General features: G+C 48.5%; 1 protein-coding gene across 5 annotated transcripts in view; it reads left to right on the forward strand.

Annotated features, from left to right (window-relative positions):
• Positions 1–26,953, forward strand: part of ACSL5 (acyl-CoA synthetase long chain family member 5) — a 630,479-nt gene that overhangs the window by 530,439 nt on the left and 73,087 nt on the right. For all 5 annotated transcript variants that reach the window (XM_044055842.1, XM_044055844.1, XM_044055845.1 and 2 more), the window contains exon 18: positions 11,037–11,180. In XM_044055842.1, coding sequence (XP_043911777.1) covers positions 11,037–11,180 — 144 coding nt within the window. The remainder of the gene's footprint in view (positions 1–11,036; positions 11,181–26,953) is intronic.

Genomic DNA, 26,953 nt, shown 5'->3' on the forward strand with positions numbered 1-26,953 from the left:
AAGTTTACCCCGGGGATTACTTCAGTGGCTCTGCTGGACAGAGGCATGGGGAACTAATCTAAGGGGGCGGTGAAAGCCAACACATTCTGGCTAGGATTATAAATGCCTTCTGGCAGATAGCCTAGACCTAACTATGAACCTATGAACAAATCCTTCTTTAAATATGTTAGGAATCCAAGGAATAGCACCCAACATTATGCAAAGTCCATATATCCCACAGAATGCCAAATCCCATCACAATCAAAGTACACTTGCTAAAGGTACTCTCCAAAATGAAAAATACATTATCCTAACACTAAAACCAGAGATCTAAACTTGCTTCAGCAAATAAGTAGAACATGGTGGAGAGATGGATGTTTCATCCAGTGCTTACCCTTTCTCTATAACAAATTTCCACACCAAATTAAGGAATGCAAGACACTTTCTTCCTTCAAAAAGAAGTTAGACAACTGGATGGATATCCACAAAAACACCTCTGGTATGACTAGTATGTTGCTCAGTGAAAAAGAATTCAAGGTCTAAGACTGGATGCTCACAAGGCATAGATGGCCAATGAGCCCAGTTATCTTGTATATTCTATGATTATAGGACCCTGTGATACTAGTAGCCTGTGTCAGTTGTGTATTACAAGAAGGATATAACAATAGGGAAACAACTACCCTTCTGGTAATGTTTTTTATGACTAACAGGTCACAGAGAGCATCAAAAATCATTATCGATACCAATTGTGTACCTCTTTTAAGTGTATTTGGTTACAGAAAGCTTCAGGGATCTTCACAGATAAGAAACAGCTCCTCAACCAGAAAAGAAAGGAACCCCATTTTTCAGCAAAGTCCTCCTTGTCACCACCACAATGTCCACATTAACTATTATACAAACAATCTGAAGGCATCTGGCGTAGGGCAGTAGGGCCACTGCCGTTATCACACTGTCTGGTGTTTATCAATTAGTATAAAACCCTACTGCTTATCTCTCCAATCCCCACTAAACCTGCTGACGTTGGCCATCTGCTTGGTTAGTACAGAAGTTAAGATTTTTTTCTGCTGTAGAAAAGTCTGGAAGCCAGTGATTCAAAGTCTGTTTTAGCTGACATACTCACTCCCACTACCATGTAGTGTACCGTTATTTGTCTAATTTAGAGCTGTGCCATAGATTTAAGAGTAGAGCATGTGTTCAACAAATTGGCAGCTTCTTGATGAAATCAGACAAACTTGTACCACCTGATACGTGGCATTGATACATGGCAGTCCTTCAAATAAGACACCAGAACATCTGAGTGCATGTGCTACTACTCCCTTATGGTAGTGTATACTGTTTTAAAACCTAAACCTATGCTGAGTTAATGATAATACCCCTACTGAGGGTGTATCTACTTTTTGACACTTGAGAACCGCATGCAGTATTCTGACAGCACTCTGAGCTACAGGCCATGGCTATGACAGTACCACATATCATCCTGATTCCTTACTGATAAATGACAGCGATGGGGGGAAATCACCGACTAACTTTATGTTACAAAATGCAAATCAAAGTAAGACCACACTGCAGTGAGAGAGTTGCTCACAAATAAATTCCACTTCAGGATTCATAGTACTAAACCTGTTTCACAAGGTAACATAAAACCCTATGCACATCATCTCATGATAATTTCATCAGTATGTTCATTGAGTATTCCTCCAGACACCTGCAGGTGGCGCTATATAGCATAGTAGCTTGATGGCTCATTTCATTTCCTGTTCCAGGGTTCAATCCGTTCCACTGCTAACTGTATTAGTAATCATTTGTTAGTTGGGTAACTAAACTAATTTGAGCTTAGTCCATATGTTGTGAGCATAACGAACTGCAGAATACATATGCAACTTAAGATTCAAGACTTATGTAGTTGGCACTAAACTGCCAATAATACGTGTTGGAAATGAAATGGCAATAAGAAATAATTTCTAAAGAGGTGTAGGCATGTGGGAATGTTCTAGTACAGGCTTATCACCCATGAGATGAGATGTCTTGTATCCTAGTTTTTATATCACTCAGTACCAATGACGGGTTGCTAACACACTGGATAAAAGAGTATTAGAGATGAAGGTAATTCATAGTTCATGCAGATGGAGAAAACACCCACATCAGAAGCTTTAGCAGTTCCATTTGTTGAACACCCCTGAAGCCCTCAGATTGTGATAGCTTCAAGAAGTGGAAGTCTTCTAAAGTGCTTATAGGTATGTGTGCAGTGAGATGGTGTATGCCTTTTGCAATGGACCAATGTTTAATTTAGGACTAGTTTTCTGCACGGCACTTACTGATTGCCATGAAAGGCTGTCTCTTCCCCATGACAATGAATGCAGTAAAGTCACTAGAAGAAGGGAAGACTCTCCATATTCTGAATAAAACAATATAAGCTTGAATCATGGGTTGCAGCTGGATCTTCTTATCCTCATCTTTGTATCCTTCTGTGCCTGTAAATAATTTGTTATCCCCTGCATAACAAGTTCCACTGCAACCTTAGACTGCAGCCACATTAACCATGTATTATTACCTGAGACAAGGTAGCACTGAGTAAATCCATAAAATAAACACTCCAAGTATTCAGTTCTTCACCCACATGGATTGCCACAATACATACCTGCTCAGCATGGTGTCTGCACATAAAAGACTTCTGTAAAGAGGCTAGTAAATTGGAAGCCAGTTCCATGGCATAAAAGGAAAAAGTCCTGATTACATCGCTGGTGACTTAAGTTCAATTACAGTCTTAGGCACCTGTAGGAGTTGCCAGGGAAGGATGGGAGTGAGCTTCCATTGCCATCACCCATGGTGGACAGGGAGGAGGCTCTGGCTGTTCACATGAGCCACACCTAGCAGTGGTACTCCGTGTCTGCTTAGTGGATTTAACCAAGCTGAGACCATGCTACTGTAATGCAGTCTCATGGGGTAGCCATGGGAAAACAGCATGAGGTGGTATGCTCCCCCTCAGGAGATAGCAATTGAAAGCTCAGAGGAGCCACTGAAGGGAGAGGTGTGCTTCCAGTGGGAGGAGGGCTTTATAAGCCAATATGTACAGGACCAGCAAGCTGCCCTGCTGCTGACTATCCAACTCTCACTGGAGAATGGGGAGATGAAGGGGGTTGCTAGGCAGGAGCAAATGGGCCATAGGACTCTAACCTCACCCAGAAATATCTATGGGGCATAGGGCTCTAACCTCACCCAGAAATATCTATGGGCCATAGGAGTCTAACCTATCCTAGAAATATCTATGGGCCATATGGCTCTAACCTCACCCAGAAATATCTATGGGCCATATGGCTCTAACCCCCCCAAAAATATCTATGGACCATAGGACTCTAACCTCACCCAGAATTATCTATGGGGTATAGGGCTCTTACCTCCCTAAAAATATCTATGGGCCAAAGGGCTCTACTCTAGCCTAAAAATATCTTGCCTGGCATGAAATGGGCCACATGAGATGTGGTAGAGGAGTCATCAGGCAAGGTCCCGCAGGAAGCAAAAAAAATGTATCTCTGTACATGTTGCTGCCTGTCAGAAGAAACGGGGCTTGATTTTTAACATCTGTCAAGCATGGTGAAATGATACCAGCTTCACAACCCCCACAATGTATTACTTTGCTTAAACCTGACTGTTGCTAAACCATTTTTTCCAATAAGATAAGAAAGAGATTTACAAGTAGTAGTGCTATTGTAGCCAGCAATTTCTTAGTTGTACATTGGTATCTATTAAAATATGTAGTGTAGTGGGATTTTTTCCAGATCCAGTGAAGGTTTTTACAGTCAGTTTTATAGCCAACAAGAAAGCACAATTAAGGAAGACAGAGGTACAGTTATCAGACACACTGCTCTCTTCAGTTCATAGAGGAAGAAAACTACAGGCAACAACAGTCATGAGGTGTAATGACACACTTGCAAACACAGTAACAAGGAAATTAATTGATTGTCAAGTCATGGACTGCATTCTGTCTCTGATGAGAGCCACTAAAGCCTCTGGGACTTTTGCTGACCTGTAACAAGGGAGGCAGCTGTCCAGTCATGCCTGTAATGTTTGTTAGCATTGTAAGTCGGGATTTGAAGTGGCCATGGGAAGCACATCTGTAGTCATTAGCATTCAAACAGAGCCCTTGATTTAATTTGATGAATTCTAATTTCCCTCTGGATGGATAAATAGAAGTCTTATCACACGCAGCTGGCTTTACTGAAGACCCTACTCTATTGTTAGGGAAACACCTAAGCACTCTTTGTAAACAGATACAGCAGCAAAGGGTCAAGGCAGATTTAAAGGGAATCACTGTTTGCAAAGTTCACAGACCCCACAAAAACATATCTCAGTACAACTAATAAAATATTTTTGTATATCTTAAAACATGAGTCAACATTTAGGAGCTACAGTACAAAATGAAATGTTAGCAAATTGTGCACGACCACTTTTTTTAAACTTTCACAGCTTACATATCAAAACGGGGAACTTTCCTCATATTCAAACTATATTAATTATACTGATTGTGTTTTTAAAATTTTTTGATGTCATTCTTACAACAAATGCACAGCATACCGTCACAACATCCTGATAACAGCAGTATAAGTACACAGAAGAATTAAATCCTCTTCCCATTATCTTAGTGCTATATGTCATAAAATCTCTACAAAAAAGTTGGGGGGGGGGGTTCAGCTTGACTGGGCAGTTTTATGGGTTTTCATGATCATTTCTGTCCTGACATTCTCAGTTTTTAATACAGTTACCCCTACTGTTCATCACTCCACATTCCAGCACTGTGCTATACCTCTACATGTCACCACTCGTCTCCGAGCCATCCCTAAAAGAGACAGCCATTTTTGTTATTCAGTGGGCATTTTGTGCAATTATACCAGACAACTCTACAGGTAGAGAGCCACCCACATGCATTGTTGGGCCTGTTACCTTTACACCAGCCTTTTCATTACCAGTATAGAAATAGCAGCCAGAGAAGTGAAATGATTACATATAGTTATCTTAATATTTCCAAGTAGTTATCAGTTAAACAACTACAATTTAGTAAACAATGTTCACATCAGCAAGAAAACATAAAATATTGCATATTAGGTTTAGTGCTTGAGATATAAGAAATACTGACATCATTGACTAAACTGATTTTAGGATTACTGTTCTGAGTGTGTGTGTGTGTGTGTGTGTGTGTGTGTGTGTGTGTGTGTGTGTGTGTGTGTGTGTGTGTGTGTGTGTGTGTGTGTGTGTGAATATCCATACAAATCTTTTACTTTTAGATGTTCCATATACCAGTGGATGGTGTTATAAACCAATTATTGCTAGAAGTATTACTGTTTCCAGAATAATAGCACTCACACCCATCTCAGTTTTAATTTATGTGCTGCATTTTAAAATGCTTGTTTCTATAAAAGAATACTCTCCTTGACATCCAGTTATTTGAACATAAATTTCAGTTTACTCATCTCACTTGCAAAATTAGGAATAATACTATACAAATGCAGAGGTGCGGAGTTTGCAGGTGCTGATTTTGGTAAAATGAATGCTGCCAAACTTATTTCGTACCAAACAGACAAGACAGAGGGGAAACAAAGGGGGTTAGAAGAACAGTAGGATGAGGTTTCTTGTTGCCATGCTGATAAATGGCTTGATGTGCCAGATCAAACCTGGGCACACACATATACTACCCCAGTATCTAATCATGTGCCCTTCCAAATTTCAGCCCCTAACACCTGGCTAAGGTTAAATCTAGACCAGAATAAGGAAATGGTTTCAGGTGAGTGTTGGCAAGGTTTACTGTAGTCCTGAAGACATAATCAGGTTTAATCCTCAAAACGTCTCCCCTTGACTGGCATAATAGTTAAGGTGTTTACCTTACAGACACAAGGTGCTATGTTTGATTCTTACAAAGGGTAATTGGCAAGGCTTAAAATGGCCCATAAGGGCAGTTAGCCTAGTACTAATCCATGAACCTATGAACCATTTTAGCTGTGATTCTGGAATGCAGCCTGACTATGAAAGACAAAAGGCTGAATTCATAAAGGTTCTGAGATATGTATATACACACAGCTGAGCTTTTCTGGTATTCAGGCAGTCTTACATGGTGCTGTACATCCCCCAACACAAAGATATGCAGCACTGCAAAGGGCCGGCCCCAAGGCCATGCTGAATACTAATGAGTCAGTCTGGGGAAGGGCCATATGTTAATTAGCCATATGGTCTCTCTGAGGAACTGCCCCCAGGAAGCCATTTACATGGCCAAGGGATTCAATAAATTGATCGGCGGTTAGATTAACAAAACCATCCCCTCCACATCACTGTAGTAAACATGGGACAATCTTCTGAACATCAAAGTGGAGGGGGGGAACCACTAGACACAAGAGGTTAATTTAAAACTGTGATAACAGCACCAGTATCAAAACAGGAATCGGAGATGGAGAGAACCACTGGCGACCAGGGAGAAAGTTTCAAAGTGCCATACTGGCATTAATGTTACTACAAAGACTGGGGAGGTGGTGAAGTATAACAGACACCAGGGAGAGATGTTCAAAGTGCTGTACTGGCACCAATGTTACTACAGGGACTGGGGAGGTGGTGAGGTGGGTCTAGGACTATTCACTGAAAGCATATTTCACTGAAAGTCAAATGACTGTGCACAAATCACTGAAAGCACAATTCACGGAAAACATAATTCACTGAAACACATTTTACTGAAAGTTAAATATGGCCTTTTCCCCACTGTAGTGCGACCCTGGAGTTAGAATATATAGTAAGGGGGGGTGGGGAGCACAGCCCCCCCACATTGGGGGGTGTGGGGGGCATAGCCCTCCACATAGTTTGGATATATATTAAGTTTAAAAAAGAGTAATTTATTGAAATTGCAAGTATCCATGTGTATAGTTCAAAATATTTAAAATAGGTAGGGGGATATGTCCCCCACACCCCCCAATGTGGGGGGTGGTGCCCCCCACACCACCCCTTACTATATATTCTAACTCTAAGGTCGCACTACAGCGGGGAAAAGGCCATATATAACTTTCAGTGAAATGTGTTTCAGTGAATTGTGTTTTCAGTGAATTGAGCTTTCAGTGAATTGTGCACAGCCAAATGTGTGTCAGTGAAATGTGCTTTCAGTGAATAGTCCTAGACCCGGTGAGGTATAATAGACACCAGGGAGGGATGTTCAAAGTGCCACACCAGCATCAACATTCCTACAAGAAATGGGGGGGGGCGGGGGATATACTAGACACTGCACAGGAATGGGAGTGTTACAGTTCGATTGGGGAGATACACTAGATACCATAACGGGGATAGGAGAACACCGGACATACTCTAAAGTGCCATAATGGTACCAATGGTAGGACAGGGATCAAGGATGGGGGTACCAATGGTAGGACAGGGATCAAGGATGGGGGTACCAATGGTAGGACAGGGATCAAGGATGGGGGTACCAATGGTAGGACAGGGATCAAGGGTGGGGGTACCAATGGTAGGACAGGGATCAAGGATGGGGGTACCAATGGTAGGACAGGGATCAAGGATGGGGGTACCAATGGTAGGACAGGGATCAAGGGTGGGGGTACCAATGGTAGGACAGGGATCAAGGATGGGGGTACCAATGGTAGGACAGGGATCAAGGATGGGGGTACCAATGGTAGGACAGGGATCAAGGATGGGGGAACCACTGGACACCAGGGATATGTGCAGTAACAGCACACATTACATAAGGGATTCTGGAGTGATGGGGATAACCACTAGACCACCAGTGATGACTATTTAACGTGTCTTAACAGCCCTAATAGTGTAATGGGGAGCAGGGGTGGGGCAAACACACTAAACACCAGGGCCTAATACATACCTGCTATCATGTAAATCAGCCATGATGTCAAAGACACTGTAGTAACTGCAATTCAGAGTCACTGAATGCATGTTTAGTGAATGCAAAAAACTGGAAAACCATGCACCAAAATTAATTTTTCTCAAACCTCTCAAGAATTTTTTTTGGAGGGTGGCAAGCCTTCCTGCACCCCCACCCCCAAAACTTTACCAACAATGCTGACGCAAAGCAGTGGAAAAAGATGAAAATTCCACTACAGGTGAAGTAGTTTTGATAAATTTTCCAGCAATAATGGAAAACGCTAGACCATGCATAAGTCATGGTCAGGAATGCAGATGCCAGAATCGCGTATACCACTAAAATGCCAGTATAACACATTCATGAAGTGTTTTGAATTTTTTTTCTTTAATATGCTTAAAAAGTTAGTTAAACAGGTTTTGCATACCATACATTTTCTCATCAATAAAATAGTATGAACCTCTGTCTGACACTGACTGATTATAATCCCTATGATTTACCAGAAAAAAACAAAGAAATATTTATGAGAACAAGGCAAAAATATGATGCAGAAAATAAGGGAAGATAAAAAGCTAATAGAACAGGTTTTGCATCGCCATGCATTTTTAAATGGAAAGTATGAAACTCCAATGTCTAGCACTGCTGATTGATTGTAATCCTCACTTTCTTATCGGAAAATCAAAAAACTTATGATGGACACAGCAAAATATGAGGCAAAATTAGAGATTTTCTGCAAATTAAACAGCTGTTGAAATAGCTCATATTAGCACTTCAGATGATGTATCAGTTAGCATCAGATATCTATTAATCGATCTATATTATATATATATATATATATATATATATATATATATATATATATATATATATAGGGTCTATGTTAAATCATTGAACTTGTAAAAAAGCAAACAATGAAGTACTGAAACCATGTAAGTGAAAGCTTACAATCTCGAATGCTTAGAACAGTGATTTTTTTTTCCAATGGAAAAAAATCGCTGTTCCACAAAACAAAAAAAATTAATTTGTTAAAACATTACATAAAGTCTGGGACTTTGCCCACATCCCCCAGTTGTGGGTGGTTAGTGCCCCACACACTCCCCTATTAAATATACCAACCCTGAGATAGCACTACAGTCACGAAAACAGCAAAGTAACGGAAGTGGCCAACCAATTTCTTTCCCAGGGAAAGAATTAGATTGTATGCCGTTTTATTTTGCCTTTTCATGCTATCAAGTTCGATAGGAACTATATATATATATATATATATATATATATATATATATATATATATATATATATATTTTTTTTTTTTTTTTTAACTTGTTTGCTAGATTTTGCCTGATATGACTTTAAAATATTGTTGGTGATAATGTTTGTAATGCTACAGCAGCATGCAGCTTTTAAACTAAGCTACTGCCATAACATTATGAACAGCACACAAAAAGATTACCATTCGATGTTCTCCATTATTGGCAATGTTCTTCAGTCTTTTTATGTTCGATGGAACTTCATTTAGTAACTCGACAGAAGCCCAATAAAAAGAGGGTTTTGCCTAGTGTATACTTAAACTCCCACAAGATTCTGAATATACTACTGCTTGAAAGTTGTACCACTCATACACCACCCTTTCTGTAAAAGAAAAACGTTTCATCATGTTATTCCTGAAGTCATGGATGCATTGCTATTTACAATAAGAAAGTAAACAAATCCGGATTAACTGCTATAATTTTGATAATCTGTGCATGAGTCAGAAAGAAATTATAAATTTGCTGCTTTTCCTTACCTTAATATGATGGTACCAGTACAGATATAAAAATAAAACTGATAAAACCTATACTCTAAATACCCAAAGCATTATAATGTATTCTAAAATGCAAACATTCTGAATTATATTCAGGCTATTCTGAAAATGTATCTGTTTAAGGGCATAGGTTAAGTATATTGTTCTCTTTTCACATGAGGCTAAGCCATCTGCTACCTCATACCCCCTGAAATGTAACATGTAGCTCTGAGACCGTACAACCTAGGAAACAAATAAAGCAAATATTTACATTTTGCTGAAGCAATGAAATCACAGAACTGGAATATTAAAGTATTGAGGGTTTGGAAGGGTGCAGCTCTGTGTACATAAGAGGTATAGGGGAGCTTGGCCATTTAAGAAATATAATAATTTTTTCATTCTGCATATTTATTCATTTTATTGTGGTATATGAGTGGTACAGTCTTCAAGAGGTAGTGCATTCAAAATACTGAAGGAGTTTAACAATGTATTGCCATTTGGAACCTCCTTCTTCTTCTGGCTTTTCCTGGTCAGTGGTCGCCACAGCGGATCATCTGTCCGCTGATGATTGGCAGTGGAGTTTTACAGTGTCGAGTTGCCAGCCCGGCACCCAACCTTCCACAGAAGGCACACACATGCACACACTCACACCTAGGGCCAATTTAGAGTGTCCAATCCACCTACTGCATGTCTTTGGAATGTGGGAGGAAACAGGAGCACCCGAAGGAAACCCAAGCGACCACAAGGAGGACATGCAGACTCTGCACAGAAGGCACCCCAGCCTAGAATCGAACCGGAGAACTTCTTGCTGTGAGGCGGCAATGCTAACCACTGCACCACCGTGGCCGCCCGCCATTTGGAACCTCCTATTGAGCGAAATAAAGAACCAGGAAACAGTGGAAGTCTTCAAAGAATCTCAGAGGACAACTTCCCTCAGAATCCCACTGCACTTGCTGTTATGCCAGTGGTTAATTTCAGTAAAATATTTTCATCTCTCAGCCTTAATCTTAATTGTACAACTGTTTGACGGTGTGCTGATTTCCATTGGAACTTTGTCATACATATATATATGTCGACATATTTTATTTGAAATTGTAATTTAATTTCTTTTTGCTGTCCTAAAGCTCTGCTTTATTGCATTTTAAACTCACTTTTCATACACTGTTGTGCTACTTTATAAAATTGTTTTAAAACATTTTTTTCTGCCCTTTGAGCCTAGGTCATGTCTGAAAATGATCAGCAGACCAGTCCACTTACCCAGTAAAAATGCTACATTACTTAGCCCTAGTGGAATAAGGCAATAGACAACAGTCAAACCAGACTTGCACTATCACTGCAGTTTTACTTTTTCCCTGTAAAATATTCTGTATGTATTACAGGATGAGCTGAACACATTACCAAGTATTGTATTGTTTTTTTCAGAGCGGTACTCTGAAGATAATCGACAGGAAGAAAAACATCTTCAAGCTAGCTCAAGGAGAGTACATAGCACCAGAGAAAATTGAAAATATATATATCAGAAGTGCTCCCGTAGCCCAGATCTTTGTACATGGAGACAGTCTACAGGTAATAAAATAATCTAGCCTACAGCATGCAGGTAATATGATCTTTTAGGTAATGGAAGTGTAATAGTTAATTGAAGACAGATGCATTGTGAAATCCAGTAAATTAAACCTCAGTCTGTTTTTTAAACAACTGTACAGAGGTTGTTGCCATATTTGCATTAATGATACTAGGTTCAAAATGTAAAGGAATATCCTTTTCTGCCCTATACCCGTGTCTGCTTTTAGCCTGATGCAATTTTTGGGGCAAATTCTAAATGACTTTATCTTTCTGTATAAATGACCACTTACACTGAGAGCAGGCTGAGAGCAGGTCTTTTGGAATCTGGCCCGTGGTATGTCTGTTTATAGATGTCTTACACCAAAGTAAGTCACTTACACTGAGAGCAAGTTTTTTGGAATCAGGGCAGACTTACACTAAGAGCAACTGGTTTGAAATCTGACCTTTTGTTCCAGATGGATTTATGCCCGGGAAAGCACTGCCTCAGGCTCTTTCTTATGACTAACCTGGCCATAATTCTGAAGAAAGGCTTGCGTGCTTCCTTGTGTAGCTTGCAAGCCTTTTTGAATGGATATTTTGCTGAATCCCAGTTCATAGGAAGTCATAGTACATGCTGCTACGAATACCTGAGCAGCTATAAACTGGTGATGCAGACTTGAAAAAAAAAAGCCATGCCTCTGAAATGTCCCTCTGGCAAGCAAACATCACAGCACTAATGATGTAAGTTTGGGAACAAAACCTTGGCAACCTCCTCCCCGAATGCATGTAAATTGAATGCTACAACATAAGGTGTTGCTTTCACAGGGACACCACTGAACAGAGCAGAAATCCATAGACATAACTTGCCAACATAAAACAAGTATTCCATGGTATCAAAGAAGACAAGTTTTTTTTTTTCAATCACCTTGTCCTCCAATTTTTTTTATCTCACACATAACAAGCATATCTATACAGTTGTTATTTTACTACGATTATAGTTATGCCTACTTCCTAGTTTTATATCTCTTTTTTCTCCACACTTCCATGGGCAACAAGCCCCTCCAACCCCTTCACTGACTCATTTATACCCATTCACCGAGCCTCCTAGACGGAACTTTATTTGGTAAGATCATCTTACTGTTTAGGCTGAGGATAAGAAATGAGTTCCAGTGGAGTATCATTAATAAGAGGCTTGTTTTCATTAGCTAAACCCATTTCCTGGTAAATGGCCTTCCCTGCCTTGCTACACTCCCCCTCTGGTGCACACATACTTCTAGAGCTACACCCCATACATGGATAATGTCAATCATTCAGTCCCAGTTCACAGTGCTGCCCATGAAATGCTCTCTTTAACCAGGGTGTACTAGCACTGCAGAAGCTAGTACCACCTCTCACCTCCCAGGATGGGTGAGCTGCATTACATAGGCTGGTACCACCTCTCACCTCCCAGGATGGGTGAGCTGCATTACATAGGCTGGTACCACCTCTCACCTTCCAGGATGGGTGAGCTGCATTACATAGGCTGGTACCACCTCTCACCTCCCAGGATGGGTGAGCTGCATTACATAGGCTGGTACCACCTCTCACCTCCCAGGATGGGTGAGCTGTATTACATAGGCTGGTACCACCTCTCACCTCCCAGGATGGGTGAGCTGCATTACATAGGCTGGTACCACCTCTCACCTCCCAGGATGGGTGAGCTGCATTACATAGGCTGGTACCACCTCTCACCTCCCAGGATGGGTGAGCTGCATTACATAGGCTGGTACCACCTCTCTCCTTCCAGGATGGGTGAGCTGCATTACATAGGCTGGTACCACCTCTCACCTCCCAGGATGGGTGAGCTGCATTACATAGGCTGGTACCACCTCTCACCTCCCAGGATGGGTGAGCTGCATTACATAGGCTGGTACCACCTCTCACCTCCCAGGATGGGTGAGCTGCATTACATAGGCTGGTACCACCTCTCACCTCCCAGGATGGGTGAGCTGCATTACATAGGCTGGTACCACCTCTCACCTCCCAGGATGGGTGAGCTGCATTACATAGGCTGGTACCACCTCTCACCTCCCAGGATGGGTGAGCTGCATTACATAGGCTGGTACCACCTCTCACCTCCCAGGATGGGTGAGCTGCATTACATAGGCTGGTACCACCTCTCTCCTTCCAGGATGGGTGAGCTGCATTACATAGGCTGGTACCACCTCTCCCCTTCCAGGATGGGTGAGCTGCATTACATAGGCTGGTACCACCTCTCTCCTTCCAGGATGGGTGAGCTGCATTACATAGGCTGGTACCACCTCTCACCTCCCAGGATGGGTGAGCTGCATTACATAGGCTGGTACCACCTCTCACCTCCCAGGATGGGTGAGCTGCATTACATAGGCTGGTACCACCTCTCACCTCCCAGGATGGGTGAGCTGCATTACATAGGCTGGTACCACCTCTCACCTCCCAGGATGGGTGAGCTGCATTACATAGGCTGGTACCACCTCTCACCTCCCAGGATGGGTGAGCTGCATTACATAGGCTGGTACCACCTCTCACCTCCCAGGATGGGTGAGCTGCATTACATAGGCTGGTACCACCTCTCACCTTCCAGGATGGGTGAGCTGCATTACATAGGCTGGTACCACCTCTCACCTCCCAGGATGGGTGAGCTGCATTACATAGGCTGGTACCACCTCTCACCTTCCAGGATGGGTGAGCTGCATTACATAGGCTGGTACCACCTCTCACCTCCCAGGATGGGTGAGCTGCATTACATAGGCTGGTACCACCTCTCACCTCCCAGGATGGGTGAGCTGCATTACATAGGCTGGTACCACCTCTCACCTCCCAGGATGGGTGAGCTGCATTACATAGGCTGGTACCACCTCTCACCTCCCAGGATGGGTGAGCTGCATTACATAGGCTGGTACCACCTCTCACCTCCCAGGATGGGTGAGCTGCATTACATAGGCTGGTACCACCTCTCACCTCCCAGGATGGGTGAGCTGCATTACATAGGCTGGTACCACCTCTCACCTCCCAGGATGGGTGAGCTGCATTACATAGGCTGGTACCACCTCTCACCTCCCAGGATGGGTGAGCTGCATTACATAGGCTGGTACCACCTCTCACCTCCCAGGATGGGTGAGCTGCATTACATAGGCTGGTACCACCTCTCACCTCCCAGGATGGGTGAGCTGCATTACATAGGCTGGTACCACCTCTCACCTCCCAGGATGGGTGAGCTGCATTACATAGGCTGGTACCACCTCTCACCTCCCAGGATGGGTGAGCTGCATTACATAGGCTGGTACCACCTCTCACCTCCCAGGATGGGTGAGCTGCATTACATAGGCTGGTACCACCTCTCACCTCCCAGGATGGGTGAGCTGCATTACATAGGCTGGTACCACCTCTCACCTCCCAGGATGGGTGAGCTGCATTACATAGGCTGGTACCACCTCTCACCTCCCAGGATGGGTGAGCTGCATTACATAGGCTGGTACCACCTCTCACCTCCCAGGATGGGTGAGCTGCATTACATAGGCTGGTACCACCTCTCACCTCCCAGGATGGGTGAGCTGCATTACATAGGCTGGTACCACCTCTCACCTCCCAGGATGGGTGAGCTGCATTACATAGGCTGGTACCACCTCTCACCTCCCAGGATGGGTGAGCTGCATTACATAGGCTGGTACCACCTCTCACCTCCCAGGATGGGTGAGCTGCATTACATAGGCTGGTACCACCTCTCACCTCCCAGGATGGGTGAGCTGCATTACATAGGCTGGTACCACCTCTCACCTCCCAGGATGGGTGAGCTGCATTACATAGGCTGGTACCACCTCTCACCTCCCAGGATGGGTGAGCTGCATTACATAGGCTGGTACCACCTCTCACCTCCCAGGATGGGTGAGCTGCATTACATAGGCTGGTACCACCTCTCACCTCCCAGGATGGGTGAGCTGCATTACATAGGCTGGTACCACCTCTCACCTCCCAGGATGGGTGAGCTGCATTACATAGGCTGGTACCACCTCTCACCTCCCAGGATGGGTGAGCTGCATTACATAGGCTGGTACCACCTCTCACCTCCCAGGATGGGTGAGCTGCATTACATAGGCTGGTACCACCTCTCACCTCCCAGGATGGGTGAGCTGCATTACATAGGCTGGTACCACCTCTCACCTCCCAGGATGGGTGAGCTGCATTACATAGGCTGGTACCACCTCTCACCTCCCAGGATGGGTGAGCTGCATTACATAGGCTGGTACCACCTCTCTCCTCCCAGGATGGGTGAGCTGTATTACATAGGCTGGTACCACCTCTCACCTCCCAGGATGGGTGAGCTGCATTACATAGGCTGGTACCACCTCTCACCTCCCAGGATGGGTGAGCTGCATTACATAGGCTGGTACCACCTCTCACCTCCCAGGATGGGTGAGCTGCATTACATAGGCTGGTACCACCTCTCACCTCCCAGGATGGGTGAGCTGCATTACATAGGCTGGTACCACCTCTCACCTCCCAGGATGGGTGAGCTGCATTACATAGGCTGGTACCACCTCTCACCTCCCAGGATGGGTGAGCTGCATTACATAGGCTGGTACCACCTCTCACCTCCCAGGATGGGTGAGCTGCATTACATAGGCTGGTACCACCTCTCACCTCCCAGGATGGGTGAGCTGCATTACATAGGCTGGTACCACCTCTCACCTCCCAGGATGGGTGAGCTGCATTACATAGGCTGGTACCACCTCTCACCTCCCAGGATGGGTGAGCTGCATTACATAGGCTGGTACCACCTCTCACCTCCCAGGATGGGTGAGCTGCATTACATAGGCTGGTACCACCTCTCACCTCCCAGGATGGGTGAGCTGCATTACATAGGCTGGTACCACCTCTCACCTCCCAGGATGGGTGAGCTGCATTACATAGGCTGGTACCACCTCTCACCTCCCAGGATGGGTGAGCTGCATTACATAGGCTGGTACCACCTCTCACCTCCCAGGATGGGTGAGCTGCATTACATAGGCTGGTACCACCTCTCACCTCCCAGGATGGGTGAGCTGCATTACATAGGCTGGTACCACCTCTCACCTCCCAGGATGGGTGAGCTGCATTACATAGGCTGGTACCACCTCTCACCTCCCAGGATGGGTGAGCTGCATTACATAGGCTGGTACCACCTCTCACCTCCCAGGATGGGTGAGCTGCATTACATAGGCTGGTACCACCTCTCACCTCCCAGGATGGGTGAGCTGCATTACATAGGCTGGTACCACCTCTCACCTCCCAGGATGGGTGAGCTGCATTACATAGGCTGGTACCACCTCTCACCTCCCAGGATGGGTGAGCTGCATTACATAGGCTGGTACCACCTCTCACCTCCCAGGATGGGTGAGCTGCATTACATAGGCTGGTACCACCTCTCACCTCCCAGGATGGGTGAGCTGCATTACATAGGCTGGTACCACCTCTCACCTCCCAGGATGGGTGAGCTGCATTACATAGGCTGGTACCACCTCTCACCTCCCAGGATGGGTGAGCTGCATTACATAGGCTGGTACCACCTCTCACCTCCCAGGATGGGTGAGCTGCATTACATAGGCTGGTACCACCTCTCACCTCCCAGGATGGGTGAGCTGCATTACATAGGCTGGTACCACCTCTCACCTCCCAGGATGGGTGAGCTGCATTACATAGGCTGGTACCACCTCTCACCTCCCAGGATGGGTGAGCTGCATTACATAGGCTGGTACCACCTCTCACCTCCCAGGATGGGTGAGCTGCATTACATAGGCTGGTACCACCTCTCACCTCCCAGGATGGGTGAGCTGCATTACATAGGCTGGTACCACCTCTCACCTCCCAGGATGGGTGAGCTGCATTACATAGGCTGGTACCACCTCTCACCTCCCAGGATGGGTGAGCTGCATTACATAGGCTGGTACCACCTCTCACCTCCCAGGATGGGTGAGCTGTATTACATAGGCTGGTACCACCTCTCACCTCCCAGGATGGGTGAGCTGCATTACATAGGCTGGTACCACCTCTCACCTCCCAGGATGGGTGAGCTGCATTACATAGGCTGGTACCACCTCTCACCTCCCAGGATGGGTGAGCTGTATTACATAGGCTGGTACCACCTCTCACCTCCCAGGATGGGTGAGCTGTATTACATAGGCTGGTACCACCTCTCACCTCCCAGGATGGGTGAGCTGCATTACATAGGCTGGTACCACCTCTCACCTCCCAGGATGGGTGAGCTGCATTACATAGGCTGGTACCACCTCTCACCTCCCAGGATGGGTGAGCTGCATTACATAGGCTGGTACCACCTCTCACCTCCCAGGATGGGTGAGCTGTATTACATAGGCTGGTACCACCTCTCACCTCCCAGGATGGGTGAGCTGTATTACATAGGCTGGTACCACCTCTCACCTCCCAGGATGGGTGAGCTGCATTACATAGGCTGGTACCACCTCTCACCTCCCAGGATGGGTGAGCTGCATTACATAGGCTGGTACCACCTCTCACCTCCCAGGATGGGTGAGCTGCATTACATAGGCTGGTACCACCTCTCACCTCCCAGGATGGGTGAGCTGCATTACATAGGCTGGTACCACCTCTCACCTCCCAGGATGGGTGAGCTGCATTACATAGGCTGGTACCACCTCTCACCTCCCAGGATGGGTGAGCTGCATTACATAGGCTGGTACCACCTCTCACCTCCCAGGATGGGTGAGCTGCATTACATAGGCTGGTACCACCTCTCACCTCCCAGGATGGGTGAGCTGCATTACATAGGCTGGTACCACCTCTCACCTCCCAGGATGGGTGAGCTGCATTACATAGGCTGGTACCACCTCTCACCTCCCAGGATGGGTGAGCTGCATTACATAGGCTGGTACCACCTCTCACCTCCCAGGATGGGTGAGCTGCATTACATAGGCTGGTACCACCTCTCACCTCCCAGGATGGGTGAGCTGCATTACATAGGCTGGTACCACCTCTCACCTCCCAGGATGGGTGAGCTGCATTACATAGGCTGGTACCACCTCTCACCTCCCAGGATGGGTGAGCTGCATTACATAGGCTGGTACCACCTCTCACCTCCCAGGATGGGTGAGCTGCATTACATAGGCTGGTACCACCTCTCACCTCCCAGGATGGGTGAGCTGCATTACATAGGCTGGTACCACCTCTCACCTCCCAGGATGGGTGAGCTGCATTACATAGGCTGGTACCACCTCTCACCTCCCAGGATGGGTGAGCTGCATTACATAGGCTGGTACCACCTCTCACCTCCCAGGATGGGTGAGCTGCATTACATAGGCTGGTACCACCTCTCACCTCCCAGGATGGGTGAGCTGCATTACATAGGCTGGTACCACCTCTCACCTCCCAGGATGGGTGAGCTGCATTACATAGGCTGGTACCACCTCTCTCCTCCCAGGATGGGTGAGCTGCATTACATAGGCTGGTACCACCTCTCTCCTCCCAGGATGGGTGAGCTGCATTACATAGGCTGGTACCACCTCTCACCTCCCAGGATGGGTGAGCTGCATTACATAGGCTGGTACCACCTCTCCCCTTCCAGGATGGGTGAGCTGTATTACATAGGCTGGTACCACCTCTCACCTTCCAGGATGGGTGAGCTGTATTACATAGGCTGGTACCACCTCTCTCCTCCCAGGATGGGTGAGCTGCATTACATAGGCTGGTACCACCTCTCACCTCCCAGGATGGGTGAGCTGCATTACATAGGCTGGTACCACCTCTCACCTCCCAGGATGGGTGAGCTGCATTACATAGGCTGGTACCACCTCTCACCTCCCAGGATGGGTGAGCTGCATTACATAGGCTGGTACCACCTCTCACCTCCCAGGATGGGTGAGCTGCATTACATAGGCTGGTACCACCTCTCACCTCCCAGGATGGGTGAGCTGCATTACATAGGCTGGTACCACCTCTCACCTCCCAGGATGGGTGAGCTGCATTACATAGGCTGGTACCACCTCTCACCTCCCAGGATGGGTGAGCTGCATTACATAGGCTGGTACCACCTCTCACCTCCCAGGATGGGTGAGCTGCATTACATAGGCTGGTACCACCTCTCACCTCCCAGGATGGGTGAGCTGCATTACATAGGCTGGTACCACCTCTCACCTCCCAGGATGGGTGAGCTGCATTACATAGGCTGGTACCACCTCTCACCTCCCAGGATGGGTGAGCTGCATTACATAGGCTGGTACCACCTCTCACCTCCCAGGATGGGTGAGCTGCATTACATAGGCTGGTACCACCTCTCACCTCCCAGGATGGGTGAGCTGCATTACATAGGCTGGTACCACCTCTCACCTCCCAGGATGGGTGAGCTGCATTACATAGGCTGGTACCACCTCTCACCTCCCAGGATGGGTGAGCTGCATTACATAGGCTGGTACCACCTCTCACCTCCCAGGATGGGTGAGCTGCATTACATAGGCTGGTACCACCTCTCACCTCCCAGGATGGGTGAGCTGCATTACATAGGCTGGTACCACCTCTCACCTCCCAGGATGGGTGAGCTGCATTACATAGGCTGGTACCACCTCTCACCTCCCAGGATGGGTGAGCTGCATTACATAGGCTGGTACCACCTCTCACCTCCCAGGATGGGTGAGCTGCATTACATAGGCTGGTACCACCTCTCACCTCCCAGGATGGGTGAGCTGCATTACATAGGCTGGTACCACCTCTCACCTCCCAGGATGGGTGAGCTGCATTACATAGGCTGGTACCACCTCTCACCTCCCAGGATGGGTGAGCTGCATTACATAGGCTGGTACCACCTCTCACCTCCCAGGATGGGTGAGCTGCATTACATAGGCTGGTACCACCTCTCACCTCCCAGGATGGGTGAGCTGCATTACATAGGCTGGTACCACCTCTCACCTCCCAGGATGGGTGAGCTGCATTACATAGGCTGGTACCACCTCTCACCTCCCAGGATGGGTGAGCTGCATTACATAGGCTGGTTCCACCTCTCACCTCCCAGGATGGGTGAGCTGTATTACATAGGCTGGTACCACCTCTCACCTCCCAGGATGGGTGAGCTGCATTACATAGGCTGGTACCACCTCTCACCTCCCAGGATGGGTGAGCTGCATTACATAGGCTGGTACCACCTCTCACCTCCCAGGATGGGTGAGCTGCATTACATAGGCTGGTACCACCTCTCCCCTTCCAGGATGGGTGAGCTGTATTACATAGGCTGGTACCACCTCTCACCTCCCAGGATGGGTGAGCTGTATTACATAGGCTGGTACCACCTCTCACCTCCCAGGATGGGTGAGCTGTATTACATAGGCTGGTACCACCTCTCTCCTCCCAGGATGGGTGAGCTGCATTACATAGGCTGGTACCACCTCTCACCTCCCAGGATGGGTGAGCTGCATTACATAGGCTGGTACCACCTCTCACCTCCCAGGATGGGTGAGCTGTATTACATAGGCTGGTACCACCTCTCACCTCCCAGGATGGGTGAGCTGTATTACATAGGCTGGTACCACCTCTCACCTCCCAGGATGGGTGAGCTGCATTACATAGGCTGGTACCACCTCTCACCTCCCAGGATGGGTGAGCTGCATTACATAGGCTGGTACCACCTCTCACCTCCCAGGATGGGTGAGCTGCATTACATAGGCTGGTACCACCTCTCACCTCCCAGGATGGGTGAGCTGCATTACATAGGCTGGTACCACCTCTCCCTTCCAGGATGGGTGAGCTGTATTACATAGGCTGGTACCACCTCTCACCTCCCAGGATGGGTGAGCTGTATTACATAGGCTGGTACCACCTCTCACCTCCCAGGATGGGTGAGCTGTATTACATAGGCTGGTACCACCTCTCTCCTCCCAGGATGGGTGAGCTGCATTACATAGGCTGGTACCACCTCTCACCTCCCAGGATGGGTGAGCTGCATTACATAGGCTGGTACCACCTCTCACCTCCCAGGATGGGTGAGCTGCATTACATAGGCTGGTACCACCTCTCACCTCCCAGGATGGGTGAGCTGCATTACATAGGCTGGTACCACCTCTCCCCTTCCAGGATGGGTGAGCTGTATTACATAGGCTGGTACCACCTCTCACCTCCCAGGATGGGTGAGCTGTATTACATAGGCTGGTACCACCTCTCACCTCCCAGGATGGGTGAGCTGTATTACATAGGCTGGTACCACCTCTCTCCTCCCAGGATGGGTGAGCTGCATTACATAGGCTGGTACCACCTCTCACCTCCCAGGATGGGTGAGCTGCATTACATAGGCTGGTACCACCTCTCACCTCCCAGGATGGGTGAGCTGCATTACATAGGCTGGTACCACCTCTCTCCTCCCAGGATGGGTGAGCTGCATTACATAGGCTGGTACCACCTCTCTCCTCCCAGGGTGGGTGAGCTGCATTACATAGGCTGGTACCACCTCTCACCTCCCAGGATGGGTGAGCTGCATTACATAGGCTGGTACCACCTCTCACCTCCCAGGATGGGTGAGCTGCATTACATAGGCTGGTACCACCTCTCACCTCCCAGGATGGGTAAGCTGCATTACATAGGCTGGTACCACCTCTCACCTCCCAGGATGGGTGAGCTGCATTACATAGGCTGGTACCACCTCTCACCTCCCAGGATGGGTGAGCTGCATTACATAGGCTGGTACCACCTCTCACCTCCCAGGATGGGTGAGCTGCATTACATAGGCTGGTACCACCTCTCACCTCCCAGGATGGGTGAGCTGCATTAGATAGGCTGGTACCACCTCTCACCTCCCAGGATGGGTGAGCTGTATTACATAGGCTGGTACCACCTCTCACCTCCCAGGATGGGTGAGCTGCATTACATAGGCTGGTACCACCTCTCACCTCCCAGGATGGGTGAGCTGCATTACATAGGCTGGTACCACCTCTCACCTCCCAGGATGGGTGAGCTGCATTACATAGGCTGGTACCACCTCTCACCTCCCAGGATGGGTGAGCTGCATTACATAGGCTGGTACCACCTCTCACCTCCCAGGATGGGTGAGCTGCATTACATAGGCTGGTACCACCTCTCACCTCCCAGGATGGGTGAGCTGTATTACATAGGCTGGTACCACCTCTCACCTCACAGGATGGGTGAGCTGCATTACATAGGCTGGTACCACGTCTCACCTCCCAGGATGGGTGAGCTGCATTACATAGGCTGGTACCACCTCTCACCTCCCAAGATGGGTGAGCTGCATTACATAGGCTGGTACCACCTCTCACCTCCCAGGATGGGTGAGCTGCATTACATAGGCTGGTACCACCTCTCCCTCCCAGGATGGGTGAGCTGTATTACATAGGCTGGTACCACCTCTCACCTCCCAGGATGGGTGAGCTGCATTACATAGGCTGGTACCACCTCTCACCTCCCAGGATGGGTGAGCTGTATTACATAGGCTGGTACCACCTCTCACCTCCCAGGATGGGTGAGCTGCATTACATAGGCTGGTACCACCTCTCACCTCCCAGGATGGGTGAGCTGTATTACATAGGCTGGTACCACCTCTCACCTCCCAGGATGGGTGAGCTGCATTACATAGGCTGGTACCACCTCTCACCTCCCAGGATGGGTGAGCTGCATTACATAGGCTGGTACCACCTCTCTCCTTCCAGGATGGGTGAGCTGCATTACATAGGCTGGTACCACCTCTCTCCTCCCAGGATGGGTGAGCTGTATTACATAGGCTGGTACCACCTCTTTCCTCCCAGGATGGGTGAGCTGCATTACATAGGCTGGTACCACCTCTCCCCTTCCAGGATGGGTGAGCTGTATTACATAGGCTGGTACCACCTCTCACCTTCCAGGATGGGTGAGCTGTATTACATAGGCTGGTACCACCTCTCTCCTTCCAGGATGGGTGAGCTGCATTACATAGGCTGGTACCACCTCTCACCTCCCAGGATGGGTGAGCTGCATTACATAGGCTGGTACCACCTCTCACCTCCCAGGATGGGTGAGCTGCATTACATAGGCTGGTACCACCTCTCACCTCCCAGGATGGGTGAGCTGTATTACATAGGCTGGTATCACCTCTCTCCTCCCAGGATGGGTGAGCTGCATTACATAGGCTGGTACCACCTCTCACCTCCCAGGATGGGTGAGCTGCATTACATAGGCTGGTACCACCTCTCACCTCCCAGGATGGGTGAGCTGCATTACATAGGCTGGTACCACCTCTCACCTCCCAGGATGGGTGAGCTGCATTACATAGGCTGGTACCACCTCTCACCTCCCAGGATGGGTGAGCTGCATTACATAGGCTGGTACCACCTCTCACCTCCCAGGATGGGTGAGCTGCATTACATAGGCTGGTACCACCTCTCTCCTTCCAGGATGGGTGAGCTGCATTACATAGGCTGGTACCACCTCTCACCTCCCAGGATGGGTGAGCTGCATTACATAGGCTGGTACCACCTCTCACCTCCCAGGATGGGTGAGCTGCATTACATAGGCTGGTACCACCTCTCACCTCCCAGGATGGGTGAGCTGCATTACATAGGCTGGTACCACCTTTCACCTCCCAGGATGGGTGAGCTGCATTACATAGGCTGGTACCACCTCTCACCTCCCAGGATGGGTGAGCTGCATTACATAGGCTGGTACCACCTCTCTCCTCCCAGGATGGGTGAGCTGTATTACATAGGCTGGTACCACCTCTCACCTCCCAGGATGGGTGAGCTGCATTACATAGGCTGGTACCACCTCTCACCTCCCAGGATGGGTGAGCTGCATTACATAGGCTGGTACCACCTCTCACCTCCCAGGATGGGTGAGCTGCATTAGATAGGCTGGTACCACCTCTCACCTCCCAGGATGGGTGAGCTGCATTACATAGGCTGGTACCACCTCTCACCTCCCAGGATGGGTGAGCTGTATTACATAGGCTGGTATCACCTCTCTCCTCCCAGGATGGGTGAGCTGCATTACATAGGCTGGTACCACCTCTCACCTCCCAGGATGGGTGAGCTGCATTACATAGGCTGGTACCACCTCTCCCTCCCAGGATGGGTGAGCTGTATTACATAGGCTGGTACCACCTCTCACCTCCCAGGATGGGTGAGCTGCATTACATAGGCTGGTACCACCTCTCACCTCCCAGGATGGGTGAGCTGCATTACATAGGCTGGTACCACCTCTCACCTCCCAGGATGGGTGAGCTGCATTACATAGGCTGGTACCACCTCTCACCTCCCAGGATGGGTGAGCTGCATTACATAGGCTGGTACCACCTCTCACCTCCCAGGATGGGTGAGCTGCATTACATAGGCTGGTTCCACCTCTCACCTCCCAGGATGGGTGAGCTGTATTACATAGGCTGGTACCACCTCTCACCTCCCAGGATGGGTGAGCTGCATTACATAGGCTGGTACCACCTCTCACCTCCCAGGATGGGTGAGCTGCATTACATAGGCTGGTACCACATCTCACCTCCCAGGATGGGTGAGCTGCATTACATAGGCTGGTACCACCTCTCCCCTTCCAGGATGGGTGAGCTGTATTACATAGGCTGGTACCACCTCTCACCTCCCAGGATGGGTGAGCTGTATTACATAGGCTGGTACCACCTCTCACCTCCCAGGATGGGTGAGCTGTATTACATAGGCTGGTACCACCTCTCTCCTCCCAGGATGGGTGAGCTGCATTACATAGGCTGGTACCACCTCTCACCTCCCAGGATGGGTGAGCTGCATTACATAGGCTGGTACCACCTCTCACCTCCCAGGATGGGTGAGCTGTATTACATAGGCTGGTACCACCTCTCACCTCCCAGGATGGGTGAGCTGTATTACATAGGCTGGTACCACCTCTCACCTCCCAGGATGGGTGAGCTGCATTACATAGGCTGGTACCACCTCTCACCTCCCAGGATGGGTGAGCTGCATTACATAGGCTGGTACCACCTCTCACCTCCCAGGATGGGTGAGCTGCATTACATAGGCTGGTACCACCTCTCCCTTCCAGGATGGGTGAGCTGTATTACATAGGCTGGTACCACCTCTCACCTCCCAGGATGGGTGAGCTGTATTACATAGGCTGGTACCACCTCTCACCTCCCAGGATGGGTGAGCTGTATTACATAGGCTGGTACCACCTCTCTCCTCCCAGGATGGGTGAGCTGCATTACATAGGCTGGTACCACCTCTCACCTCCCAGGATGGGTGAGCTGCATTACATAGGCTGGTACCACCTCTCACCTCCCAGGATGGGTGAGCTGCATTACATAGGCTGCTACCACCTCTCACCTCCCAGGATGGGTGAGCTGCATTACATAGGCTGGTACCACCTCTCACCTCCCAGGATGGCTGAGCTGCATTACATAGGCTGGTACCACCTCTCACCTCCCAGGATGGGTGAGCTGCATTACATAGGCTGGTACCACCTCTCTCCTTCCAGGATGGGTGAGCTGCATTACATAGGCTGGTACCACCTCTCACCTCCCAGGATGGGTGAGCTGCATTACATAGGCTGGTACCACCTCTCACCTCCCAGGATGGGTGAGCTGCATTACATAGGCTGGTACCACCTCTCACCTCCCAGGATGGGTGAGCTGTATTACATAGGCTGGTACCACCTCTCACCTCACAGGATGGGTGAGCTGCATTACATAGGCTGGTACCACGTCTCACCTCCCAGGATGGGTGAGCTGCATTACATAGGCTGGTACCACCTCTCACCTCCCAAGATGGGTGAGCTGCATTACATAGGCTGGTACCACCTCTCACCTCCCAGGATGGGTGAGCTGCATTACATAGGCTGGTACCACCTCTCCCCTCCCAGGATGGGTGAGCTGTATTACATAGGCTGGTACCACCTCTCACCTCCCAGGATGGGTGAGCTGCATTACATAGGCTGGTACCACCTCTCACCTCCCAGGATGGGTGAGCTGTATTACATAGGCTGGTACCACCTCTCACCTCCCAGGATGGGTGAGCTGCATTACATAGGCTGGTACCACCTCTCACCTCCCAGGATGGGTGAGCTGTATTACATAGGCTGGTACCACCTCTCACCTCCCAGGATGGGTGAGCTGCATTACATAGGCTGGTACCACCCCTCACCTCCCAGGATGGGTGAGCTGCATTACATAGGCTGGTACCACCTCTCTCCTTCCAGGATGGGTGAGCTGCATTACATAGGCTGGTACCACCTCTCCTCCCAGGATGGGTGAGCTGTATTACATAGGCTGGTACCACCTCTTTCCTCCCAGGATGGGTGAGCTGCATTACATAGGCTGGTACCACCTCTCCCCTTCCAGGATGGGTGAGCTGTATTAAATAGGCTGGTACCACCTCTCACCTTCCAGGATGGGTGAGCTGTATTACATAGGCTGGTACCACCTCTCTCCTTCCAGGATGGGTGAGCTGCATTACATAGGCTGGTACCACCTCTCACCTCCCAGGATGGGTGAGCTGCATTACATAGGCTGGTACCACCTCTCACCTCCCAGGATGGGTGAGCTGCATTACATAGGCTGGTACCACCTCTCACCTCCCAGGATGGGTGAGCTGTATTACATAGGCTGGTATCACCTCTCTCCTCCCAGGATGGGTGAGCTGCATTACATAGGCTGGTACCACCTCTCACCTCCCAGGATGGGTGAGCTGCATTACATAGGCTGGTACCACCTCTCACCTCCCAGGATGGGTGAGCTGCATTACATAGGCTGGTACCACCTCTCACCTCCCAGGATGGGTGAGCTGCATTACATAGGCTGGTACCACCTCTCACCTCCCAGG

This window comes from Protopterus annectens, chromosome 14.part0, assembly GCF_019279795.1.
Source record: "Protopterus annectens isolate FY-2018-M chromosome 14.part0, PAN1.0, whole genome shotgun sequence".
In the NCBI taxonomy this organism is placed as follows: Eukaryota; Metazoa; Chordata; order Ceratodontiformes; family Protopteridae; genus Protopterus; species Protopterus annectens.